This window comes from Euprymna scolopes, chromosome 35 (genome assembly GCF_053919585.1).
Source record: "Euprymna scolopes isolate OS-2025 chromosome 35, ASM5391958v1, whole genome shotgun sequence".
NCBI classification, from domain to species: Eukaryota; Metazoa; Mollusca; class Cephalopoda; order Sepiida; family Sepiolidae; genus Euprymna; species Euprymna scolopes.
This window is the reverse complement of record NC_136516.1, coordinates 75209719-75223061: the sequence shown is the minus strand read 5'-3', so window position 1 is coordinate 75223061 and position 13343 is coordinate 75209719. Positions and strand designations below refer to the sequence as shown.

Sequence of the window (13343 nt, the reverse complement as noted above, 5' to 3'; positions counted from 1 at the left end):
ATTTTTCCCCTAAAATATGTCTCTGAAGAGTTGTGTGATGAATTTTCACATGTGTACGACACACTTTATAATATAAATCTCACCTGTCTGTTTAAATGTATGTATGTATGTATGTATGTATGTATGTATGTATGTATGCCTACATTTTGGGGTAGAGAGGGCTCCCGTAAGCCGTGGTGAAGGCAACCTTTCTAGGAGAAGCAAATCTCTGATTTAAAAAACCATAAAGCGGAAGACCAGTACCCGCATTAAGCTGGTCTGCAGTTTAATTTGTTGCTGGCTATCTTGCTCTTGCTTGTTGCTGGATCTCAACATTTTGAACCGAGAGAGAGACAGCTGTCGTACAAAGCTAAGACTCTTTAACATCATATTTGTATAGATACTCCCTCAGACATTTGGGCTCATGGATTTTAAATGTCTGAGGGAGTGGCACTCGTCTGACAAGACGTTGCAATCATCATGTATGCCTTAAACTTTTAACAGAGGCAACCGATTTTCAAAAGATCGGTCTCATTTTGAAGCTCGACCCTTCCGACGACAAATATAGAAAAATTGGCTAAAAACATTAATTCCTTCACCCTCAACTGGGCACTTCTCTACAGGGAGGGGTCACTTTTCTTCGCCAATATTTTCGAAAGTAATCGCCTCTTTTCGATTGTCTTTTAGCCTTAATTTAAAACTACGGCACTTCCGGTTTGGCAATGGGCGCAACAGCAAACACGTCACTTTTTTTTCCCCCATTCTTTTCCTCCTTCGTGGTATGGGTTCGAGCCTGCCTGCCTACTACCACTTTTTTTTTTTTTTTTTTTGCTCAACACACAAACACCCGGGCACCCAGGCTAGTTAACAATAAAAACACTATGTATGAAATAAATACATCTTTGGCTTTGGAATATTTACTAGCGATATTATATATATATATATATATATATATATATATATATATATATATATATATATATATATCTTGCTATCTTCACTCGCATGTGGTCTGTAACCTGTTTCCTCAGTATTTTTTAACTCAATCCTGATGATGTCCCCTGAAATAGGGACAAAACGTTGATAACCATTTATTTATTTTAAGTTTTCCTTTTCATTTTCATATCAACCACTGTTTGTATTTATATATATAAGTGACTTTGTGTGTGAGGAACAGTCTCTACCAAACTACTCTATCAATTATTGGTCTTGAAACTTGATATATAGTGGATTTAAACCTGTGAAACAAATACGATTTGATTTTTAGCCAGTAAAAATAGCTGCTAAGAGGTCAAAAGTGAAAAAATTGGAACTTGGCAGCCATAAGATGACTCAACATTTTATTTCTATGCATGTGCACATTACATTTATATCTTACAAAATATTTTTTTTTTAAAACTTTACATGCACATGGACTTAGATCAGATGATAATGACTAAGGCTGAAAAGATACATGCTTTGATTTCTATTCTAATTGATAGCACCAAAGTCATATTTTTGCTTTTACTTTTTAAACTGGGTACAATATAATAATCAATAGAGAATTGGTTCTATAATAATAAATATGAAATCTGCATGAATTAAAATGTCATATTGAAGCATATTTTACAATCTGGTAACACCAAGTGGGTGTTGGGATGATTAACTGGAATCGAAAATATCAGAACTTTTTGGGGAATCGGAATTGAAAATATTTATCTATTTTCCAATGCCATAAACGATTCTTTTGCTGAACTTTGTTTTACTAGCAGTTCAGCCCGACTTTGCTCGGTCCCTGTGTACTTTTCATAACTTTATGTGCATATATATATATATATATATATATATATATATATATATTAAAAATTTGGACTCTTGTTTAGATAACGTACATCTAAAATTTCAAGTGTTTAGACCCAAAATTGGCAGAGGAGTTTGGTAGAGTCTACAAGGTCAACTCTTTCAACTTTGACCTACCTCTTGGTAGCCAAATTTTCGGCCCAAAACTGATTAAAAAGCTTGCTGCATGCCTGATTATCCTTTGTGTAAAATTCCAAATGTTTAGACCCAAAATTGGCTGAACAGTTTGCTAGAGACCGCAAAGGTAAAATCTTTTGAACTTTGGCTCCTTGGCAGCCAAATTTTCGGCCAAAAACCCATTAAAAAGCTTGCCCTATATCTGAATACACTTTATGTAAAATTTCAAATGTTTAAACAAAAAATTGGCTGAGTAATTTGGTAGAGACCGCAGACGTTAAATTTAAAAAAAAACTTTGACCCCTTAACACTTATTGTTTTGGGCTCAAATCAAATTAAAAGGTTTGATTCATGTCCAAGCAACCTACATCTAAAATTTCAAGTGTTTAGACCCAAAATTAGTGGAGGAGTTTAGTAGAGTTTTCAAAGGTCAAATCATTGAACTTTGACCGCTTGACAACCAAATTTCTGGCTGAAAACCGACTAAAAAGATTTCCCCAAGTCTTAATACTCTTTATGTCAAATCTAGAGTCTGTAGACTGAAAATTGACAGAGTAGTTTGGTAGGGAAATGTACACACACAGACAGACAATTTCACTTTTATAGATATATAGATTTGGTTTTGCTTTTAAAGAAATCTTCTATAGCTGTTAGTAATGATCAAATAATAAATTTTTATTAATTTTATACTATTAGTAAAACTAAAATATATAAACTATCCATCACAAGAGTATTTTTACATTTGAGAAAATATCTGCACAGTTAAGACGTGCTTTTATGATAACCGGGAAAAATAGCAACTCAAAAGGTTAATATCTAGAGATTTATGAAGAATCAGTAATCGTATCAAAATCGGAAATTTAAAACGAAATCGATAATTGTATCAGAATTGTGAAAAATCTTGGAATCGTCCCATCACTAATATATACAGTGGCAGCAAAAAGAAAGTTCGCACTTGTCATTTTTTTCAAAAACTGAAAATATAAGCTAAATTGATCGTAACTGTTTAAACAATCTATACCTCATTTGATTCGCCTTTTATTCCTTTATAATTTTATCTGTTCATATTTGACTTTTAATTGAAGTATTCTGGTGTTCACGTCAATTTAAAAAATTAACTTCAAACCGAGAAATCAAAAAGAAACTCTGCAGCAACAAATGAGCTTACAACCAGCTTAAAATATCTACATTTTAGGCAACAAAGCATCTATAATCATAGTTGTTGTTGTTCCAGGTTATACAACGTAACATTTAGTCCATATGCCTCGACTTTCTCTTAGTGTTCGTCAGGAACTCATTAATCTCCACCTTTCTGGTTTATCCAATCGGCTGCAGATTGAAATGTGATGAGAAAACGGTATAGATGACTATGCAAAAGCTCCAAACCACTGGCAGTGTTCGTGATGCCCCTAAATCTGATCGTCCTAGCATTACTTTTTACAGGGAAGACAATGCTATCAATGCTATCAGAAACAGATTTTAAATGGCTCCCCAAATCCAACAACAGTGTAAAAAGTGTTCTCTTTCTACAGTTAAGAACGGATTCAAGTTATTTAATTTGTGAGACTGTGTTGCAAGATGCAAGCCAATGATTTCTATAAAGAACAGAAAGCGCCATCTGGATTTCATCAGATACAATGAAGATCATGGATCTTCATATTGATAGAAAGTGATTTTTGTGACAAAAGCAAGTTCAGTAGCCTAGACAGTGATAGTAGACAGTATGTCTGTCGAAGGAAGGACAAAGAAATTAATCCTAGGTGCACAGTTTCAATGCTGCACGTTTTGGTGTGGGGTGTTATTAATGCCAATGGTCCAGGATCTATAATTTGCTTGCAAGGTCGAATTAATTCGACTAAGTACATTAATATGTTGACTGAACATTTTCTATCCTACTTTGGCCGGAAGTTGGATGATAATCCCATCTTCATACAGGATACATTTACACAGCTGACACACCAAGAGGTTCCTTGAAGAGTATGATATGCTGTGTTTGAATTAGCTTGCACAATCTCCAGACCTTAATCCTATTGAAAACGTATGGCATTACATCAAGCAATAGCTACACAATGATAAAATTTCAAATCTGGAAGAACTTTGAACAAAAATAAAAGAGAAGTGGGATGCCCTTTCACTGGAGTATTGCCATAGACTAATTCAAGGATTGCCCAAAAGATTGCAGACTGTCAAATTGCAGACGGGCTATGTTACTAAATGTTAACTAGTTCATTGTGTTCCTGTTGTATTTGTTAATGTTCTAAAGTTACATTTAAATAACAATTTTCCATTGTGTGAAGTTTCTTTTTGTTTTCTCGATTTGAAGTTAATTTTTTTAAATTGACGTGAACCCTAGGATACTTCAATTAAAAGTCAAATATAAACAGTCAGTGTTATAGAGGAATAAAAGTTGAATCAAATGAGGTATACGTTGTTTAAACAGTTACATACAATTTAGCTTAAATTTGCATTTTTTGAGAAAATGACAAATGCAGACTTGATGTTTGGCATCACTGTATATATGAGAGAGAGAGAGAGAGAGAGAGAGAGAGAGAGAGAGAGAGAGAAAGAGATAGAGAGAGAGAGTTTCATCTTTAGAAGACTCATCAGTATAGATTAAAACATATCTAAATAGAGATATTTATAGTAAAATATGTTTTCTCTTAACTAAGTATCATCAGTGTGGCTAGATATAACTGTACTACTGGTCACAGGATTCAAACACCAGATATAAGTCACTTAACGTCTCTTCAACATCTTAGCCTCCACGACCACCAAGACATATATGACGTAACTGTTTTTTTATTTTCTTCTCCAAATTCAATAAACATGTTTGTTTAGTTAGGTATTAGTGATCACATGGGGAGATAACTTGTGCTTTACTTGCTTTTACTTTTTTTTTTTTTGTTGACATTTTTTTTTTATTAGGTAGAAAAAATAATGGTGATCTGAAAAAAAAAAAATCCAAAGAAAATCTCAAGCTTACATCTCGTTGGGAAATTATCCTCCGTGGATGTGGGGCTTCTTTTTGCAACTGGTATACTGTAAATAAACAAAGAAAATGAATCTTAGAAAGGGGGGATGGTACAAAAACTTTAACAAAACGAAGCAGAGTCAAAGAACATTTGAAAACAGAAATAAAACTGAAAAATTTTAAACTCAAAAACATTTGTCATCAGTAAGGGCTATGGGCAAGAGAATATTCTTATCATTGTTTGGACTCTCAAGTATATATTCGACACAGTTAGACACAGTTAATCAATCGAGAACCACATAACTATTTAAAAACATATGATATTAACCGATATATACTCGAGTCAAAATAATGAAAAGAATATTCTCTTGTCATAGCCCTAGTCATCAGTATAGAAACTTCGTTGTTTCTTTTGAATTATTTGTATGGATTTTCTTGGTTGTTATTTCCAAAACTTTGGTCAATGTAGTCTTTAACCTTCATCAAGAAAAAAGCAATTGCATCAATGTTTGGTGCATTTTAGATCAGGAAGCTCGTATCTTCAAACAACTCGATATGGTAGCACCATAAATTTCGTTGGTCTGTCAAAACACTTGAAATAGCATTTTGATCGGTTTGTCACACTTACGTTTCAAATCCTTTGTCGATCATGTATAAGTCTTAAATAACGTTTTTAATTGGTCTGTCTGATTGAAATAACATAGCACTAGGTCAAGATATTGCATCATAGACAAGAAGTTGCCAGAGACACATGGTGGATTAGCTCAGAAAATCTTTTTCAGAAGCAAGAGAATGTGAGTGGGTTGGGGTCTTCACATTAAGAGGAGGAGATATTATGTATGTAATATATACTGTATACTGAAAAGGAAAAACCTTGAAAGCACGATTTATTCCCAAATAAATTTGTGTCGTTTTTATCAAACTTTTACTGTTATTAAAAAGACAACAATGATAACAAAAGGAAACAATAGAATGAATTACTGATACATGTTATCTTTATTATACCTTTTAGTATTGACTATTTAGATTAGTTTTTTGTGTCTTAAAAAATAGAAAAGTAAAAAGAAAAAGGAAAAAGGTAAAAAGAAAGAAAACGATAGGCAAAAAAGTAAAGATGGGAGAAAAGAAGAGATGGGGAGAAAAGAAGAGATGGGGAGAAAAGAAGAGATGGGGAGAAAAGAAGAGATGGGGAGAAAAGAAGAGATGGGGAGAAAAGAGTATAATATCGGGATGTTTGTAGTGCCATGTCGCGCATGGAAAGGGGCCCTGCACTCATCCCCAGTGGGCTTTCCTGAGGCCACAATCCTGTGAGTGAGGGCAGCTGATGGTCTACTTGCATTACATGTCTGATATTCTGCACAACCACTTGTCCAGCACCCCCTCACTCACTCACCCTAACTGAAACTTTTAAATTAAATAAAATGAAACGACAGCTCAAGCAAAAGTTACATTTAAACCAGGACCAAACTCAAAGAAAACCTACCTGCTTCCTCCCTTGAGGCTTGAATATCCGAATATCCGTGGACTTAGAACTAACTTAGATGATGTTGAATCATTTCTCCTTGTAAACACCCCGGATATCTTAGCATTAAGTGAAACTAACTTTCACTCCTCCATTCCCTCTAACCACTTTAACATGCCTGGTTATCTCCCACTCTGCTGTAAGGACTCGGACAGACATATGCATGGGCTTGGAGTCTATATTCGTAACACCCTCCCCCTGATTAGAGAAATAAAACTAGAATCAGACGACCAGGCCTTTATGTGCTTCAGACTAAATATGCAACATAATATTAGCTACTTGTATTTTCTCTACTGCTCTCCCTCAACCCAGGAGTGTACTCTAATAAACAAAGTCTCTGACAGCATAGATATAGCACTCTCCCTCGATACTAGTGCACAAGTACATGTATTTGGTGACTTCAATGTCCACCACAGTAACTGGCAAGGATTCCCTAATTACACAGACGTAGCTGGTAGCACAACACATAGCTTCTCTATATCCCATTCCCTATCTCAGACGGTTACATTTCTGACACGTTTCCCAGACCAGCAAGATCAACATGCCTCACTTCTAGATCTCTTTCTGACAATGGTTCCCGATGATTGTACAACAAATGCCCACAGCCCACTCGGGAATGCTGATCATGCTGTGATGAACTGCAATTGAAGCACATGTTCCCGCACGAAAATTCTAGAGCAAGTCTAACTCTCCCTAATGGTTTACTTCTGCTTGTGCAGCTGCCATTTGTCAAAGGCAGCATGCGTTCCGCAGATTCAACCGACATAAGTCCAGCTCAAACAAACAGAAGTATATAGAAGCTAGAAATAATCGTAAGAGAGGGATAGTTATAGCTAAGACAGATTACTCTGAAACCACCAGAAAAAGCATCGAAGCACAGAAATTAGGAACGCAGGATTTGTGGAAAATCTACAACAGCGTAGTAAATAATGGGCAGTCAACGATTCCCCCACTATCAAACAATCCTGAGGTTGCCTGCACGGCAACTGACAAGGCTAATCTGCTTGCCAGTTGGTTTACCTCCAACTCCACACTAGACCCGGCACACCATTCCCTCCCTGACTTTCCTTTGCGGACAGACACCACACTAGATGATTTGAAAATCACCCCTTCTCAGGTACATGGTATTATAAAAAACCTTGACACCTCAAAAGCATGTGGACCAGATCTCATCCCGGCTGTGCTATTAAAAAGATGCTCTGCCGAGGTGGCTCCAGTTCTCTCCAAACTTTACAATAAATGCCTTAACGAATCTTGCTTTCTCGACTGCTGGAAAACCGCTTCTGTGGTACCAGTCTTCAAGAATTCTGGTGAAAGAACTAACCCACTAAATTATCGCCCCATTAGCCTCCTCCTGCTTTTCGCCAAAATCTTTGAGTCCTTAGTTAATCAAGCCCTAGTCCAGCACCTAACAGCAACTAAACTCCTGACTGACAAACAATATGGATTCAAGCAAGCCCGTTCAACAGCAGATATCTTAACTGTAGTTTCTGAACGTATATACCGTTCACTGGACAAAACAGGGGAGAGTAGAGCGGTAGCCCTTGATATACCTAAGGCTTTTGACAGGGTATGGCACGATGGTCTTCTAAGGAAAATTAGATCATATGGAATCACTGGAAGAATACATAATGTAATTAAATCCTTCTTAAGTAAGAGAAAAATCCAAGTTGTCCTCGACGGTCGTACATCTAAACAATATGACATAAATGCGGGAGTACCTCAGGGGTCTATCCTTGGACCTTTATTATTCCTGATATTCATAAATGACCTCCCTGATAAAATTGTTTTGGAGATGGGTATATTTGCCGATGACACCACTCTCTTTAACAGATATGAGGGGAAAACAAATGAACAAATATCCAAGGAAATGGCAGAAACACTAGAGGATGACCTCCAATCTGTAGTGGAATGGGGACAAAAATGGATGGTCACATTCAATGCTGCTAAGACTAAGCTTGTTTCCTTCAATAACTACAAGAAACCTTCTCTACCACCAATAGCAATGGCCAAGAACACATTGCCTGAAAGTACTTCTTTTAAACTCCTCGGCCTAATGTTTACAGGGAATATGAACTGGAATAGATACATTGAGAGCATTGCCAAGGCTGCTGCAAAGAAGGTTGGCCCCTTCTACCGTGCTAGAAAACTACTTACGCCTGAAAGTATCCTGTACCTCTATAAGGTCACCATTCACCCATGTATAGAGTACTGTTGTCACATCTGGGCTGGTGCATCTGTTGCTTGTCTCTCGCTCCTGGACAGGGTTCAAAAGAGACCCGTCAACCTAATAGGTCCTGAACTGTCATCTAGGCTTCAGCCTCTGTCCCATCGACGAGATATTGCATCCCTCTCCCTGTTCTACAAATACTTTAATGGTGAATGCTCTGACGAACTGCAAACACTTGTACCTCCTCGACGTAACTAAACCCGACAAGCCACTCACTAAGTCTCACCCCTTTACAGTAGAGATCTCTATGTGCAAGAAAGCCTTTTACTCCAATAGTTTCTTCCCCAGAACTGCAGGTCTTTGGAGCTCCCTTCCGGGATTCTGCTTTCCCAACTGTACTGATATGCAGAAGTTCATGTGTAATGTGAACAAACATCTTTCTACTCATCTCCCTTCATAATGTCCCTGCAAATTATGTCCCTGATAGTACCTATTTACTATGGCTCCCCACGGGACAGAGTTAGACACCAGGGTCGTTTTTTAACGTGGAGAAAAGGTACACAAATAAAAATGTCCCTGATAGTAGCCCCCTGCTTCAAAGTGGTACTACTGTGCCTTTTTTGGGATGAAAATTGAATTAAAAAAATTAAAAAAAAAAAAAAAAAAAAGAAAAGAGGGGGAAAAAAGAAAAGAAAAGATGAGGGGGGGATAGGAAAAAAGATGGGAAAAACATAAAGAAAAAGAAAATATGGAAAAAAGAAAAATTGATGGGGAAAAAAGAAAAAGAACAAGGAAAAGTAAAGAAAATGAAAGAGTAAAAAAAACCAAAAACAAAAACAACACCACAAAAGAACTATTAAAAAAAGTGTATTTGTTACTTTGTGTAATGTGAGAGCGGATCGAAAAAAATAAAGTTTATTTCCTAACCTCGCGTTCGAGTGCATTTATTAACTTATTAATTGTCGCTATAACATGACACAACCGATCAAATACTGAAAACTTTCTTTAAAAAAAAAACAAACAAAAAAAAAAAACACTCATATTAGACAGAAGAATTTCATGTAGCAACAAGTTCCAATGCTTTAACTATGAATTTCTAAATCCAAAGAATTTGTGTTGATTTCAAATTCAATAGGTCTATCCACCCCGCCAGCTCCGCCTTTATCTAATCTTAGAATAATTATTAAACAAATAAATCAATAAAATAAAAACAAACAAAAACAACAAAAAACAAAACGATTCTAGACGTCATCCGAATATAAAATGATTCTACATATTTTAAAGGGAAACTTGAAAAGTTTTCTTTTAAAAGGTGTTTAAAAGGGTTAATCAGTAGAGTTACAAGTTAACAGGGTTCAGTTAAGTACCGTAAGCGGGGGTGGGTGAGGTACAGAAAGAAAGAAAGAAAGAAAGAAAAGTGATTTATTAAAGCCATCACGTTTTTTCTTTTTTTCTTAATTTTGTTGTTGTTGTTTGTCTTCTATTTTCTTGTTTATCAAAATCAAGAGAGAGGAGAGAGAGGGCATGAAACGGAGGAGGAGGAGGGGGTGGAAACAGGAAAGGAAGTGAGTCAACTTCCACCTGACAGTCAGCCACCCTCACACTAGCTAGGTGTCTCATAATTTCAACAAATTTGAATGAGGAATTGTGAAGGTTGTTTTTTTGTTTTTGTTTATTAATTGTTCACAGTATCTGATTCTGTTGGCATAACAACTTTATAAAAAAAGCTTGCTTATTAAGAGATTTTTTTTTTTTTGAAGTGAAAACAAAAAAGTTCTTTTAAATAAATCTTTTACATTTCGGTTTGTTTTATGGTGTATCAACCTTTTTTGAGTTATTTCATGCTGAAATCCACTAATTTTGGAATTTTTATTTTTCAAGCTCTTTACATCTCCAAATATTTATCTATGATGTTCGTGTTTTTTTTTTTTTGTATTTATTTATTTATTTTTTTTTTTTTTTGTATACGTGTATACGAAAATTGTTTTTGTTTTTGACTTTGCAGAACGTGATTGAGTTTTGCAAAGGAAAAGAAAAAAACAAACAAACAAAAAAAAAAAACAATAACATAAATGTTTGGTGCATTTTTAGTCAGAAAGCCAGTGTCTTCAGACATCCGTATCTGGTAGCACCAGATACTCTAACAGATATTATTACTCCGGATCAAAGTGAACCTAGGAGAAATTCCACACTTCCCACATGGGGCCCTTTCATACACAGGACTTTTAAAATTTAAATGTGCAAATTTAACAAAAAGCCCTTATAAGTCATATATATATATATATATATATATATATATATATATATATATATATATATGAAAGAGAGAGAGAGAGAGAGAGAGAGAGAGAGAGAGAGAGGGGGGGGGTCGCCCCTTACTTTTTATGGGACGTATTTATTTATTTTTATTATTAAATTACGTGCATAAAATGTATATCCACGGACATGCACGTTGCTGGTGTCAGGAGTTCGATCCTAACTCATACTGATGAAAGTTAGAAACACGCATGTCCGTGGAAATACATTGTATGCACGTAATAATATTTAATATTTATTATTATTATTATTATTATTATTAATAATAATAATAATAATAATAATAATAATAATATATATGTCAAGGATGAGAGTTCATATAGAAACGTTGTTTTAATTTGAATAGAATAAAATATGCATCAAGTGCGTTTGAAAGCCAAATCACAACGTAATATTAGGAAAATAAACAAATATTTTACTTTGTGATAAATTTCAAACAAGTAAAATATTTGTTTATTTTCCTAATATTACGTTATGATTTGGCTTTCAAACGCACTTGATGCGTATTTTATTTTATTCAAATTAAAACAACGTTTCTATATGAACTCTCATTCTTTGACGTTATTCTCGCGTTGCTTACGCACAGTTCAAACATTTCAAAATACAACCGCTAGATACAACGCGTGGGTCTTTACATATAGACTTCTTTCTCCAACTTTACAACATGGCAAATAAGAAGAAAAGGGGGGGAAAGAAACTAAACAACACACTGAAGATGAAGTATACCTCTGAAATATATTTGTGATAAATTTCAAACAAGTAAAATATTTGTTTATTTTTCTAATATTACGTTGTGATTTGGCTTTCAAGCGCACTTGATGCGTATTATATATATATATATATATATATATATATATATATATATATATATATATATATGGTCTTAAATTTTTCGAGTAAAATACAGAGATGGGATGTATTTCATATTAGTAATAAAAAAAAATACCATTTATTTTTTTAGTAAGGTCCTGTTTTTCACAATGGTTGCTGCAGTGTCCACTTGTTTATAAATGTATGATCGAATCTGCCCTTAATTTAGAACTTTAAGGCACACGACATGCCAGGAACAATAATAAAAATGAAAAAAGAAAAAAAAAAAAATCTTCAAAAGTATCTTTTAAATTTGAAAATTAAGCAGAAAGTTAAAATTTTTCTTATTCATTCATCATATGGTTTAAATAGATTTTTTTTTTGTATCTGGTTCTTAAGATGTAGATAAAACTTAGTGAATATTATATAAAAAGCAGAGTTTCATTCCCGAGTTCTAAAAGATACAGTTGAAGAAGATCGGAGGTTACATCGACCAAAACGTTGTGCAAATAATACTCAGGATGAGAATAATAGTCTGAAGAATCCAAATAATACGATTAATTATTTTTGACCTTGCAGAACATGATTGAGTTACGCAAAAGGAAAGAGTGTAGTATCTGTTCTGATGCTACACTTCACCTTTTCTGTTCTCGGTTAGTGGAGGAGAAGTCCTTCACGACTGAGACAATTTTAATTTTTGTTCATTGAGAGAAATTCTATTTCAAAATTAGGCATGACAACAGATTGACGGAAATGCTATTTCAAACTTAGGCATGACAACAGATTGACGGAAATGCTATTTCAAACTTAGGCATGACAACAGATTGAGGGAAATGCTATTTCAAACTTAGGCATGACAACAGATTGAGGGAAATGCTATTTCAAACTTAGGCATGACAACAGATTGACGGAAATGCTATTTCAAACTTAGGCATGACAACAGATTGACGGAAATGCTATTTCAAACTTAGGCATGACAACAGATTGAGGGAAATGCTATTTCAAACTTAGGCATGACAACAGATTGAGGGAAATGCTATTTCAAACTTAGGCATGACAACAGATTGAGGGAAATGCTATTTCAAACTTAGGCATGACAACAGATTGAGGGAAATGCTATTTCAAACTTAGGCATGACAACAGATTGAGGGAAATGCTATTTCAAACTTAGGCATGACAACAGATTGAGGGATATGCTATTTCAAACTTTTAACTTTCTAGGGCAATTGCTCTTGACATATTAAAAGCCTTTGATAGGGTATGGCATTAAGGTTTACTTCACAAGATCTCCAGCTATAGTAAAGCTGGAAATGTCTTCTCAATTATTAAATCATTTCTCTCTGATAGATGCATAAGAGTAGTAGTTGATGGGCAAAATTCAGAAGCTCACAGAGTTCCTCAGGGGTCCAACTCTTTTCCTGATCTACATTAATGATCTTCCAAATCACATCCTTACATCATTCGTAGACATTTTTGCTGATGACACTACCATCTATGGTAGCACATCTAAGACAGTAAACGACCAAGTTCTCTCTGATTCTCTCTCCTCTGATCTTGATCACGTTGTACAATGGGGAAAGGAGTGGGTGGTTACTTTTAATGCATCTAAAACCAAGCTT

The 13343-nt window shown here is 34.9% G+C and overlaps 1 protein-coding gene across 4 annotated transcripts in view; it reads right to left on the bottom strand.

The window, feature by feature from the left end:
• LOC145259940 (N-chimaerin-like) overlaps window positions 1-13343 on the bottom strand; it is a 423244-nt gene that overhangs the window by 96979 nt on the left and 312922 nt on the right. For all 4 annotated transcript variants that reach the window (XM_080117906.1, XM_080117905.1, XM_080117907.1 and 1 more), the window contains one exon: window positions 4919-4974. In XM_080117906.1, the coding sequence (XP_079974032.1) occupies window positions 4919-4974 (56 nt within the window). The remainder of the gene's footprint in view (window positions 1-4918; window positions 4975-13343) is intronic.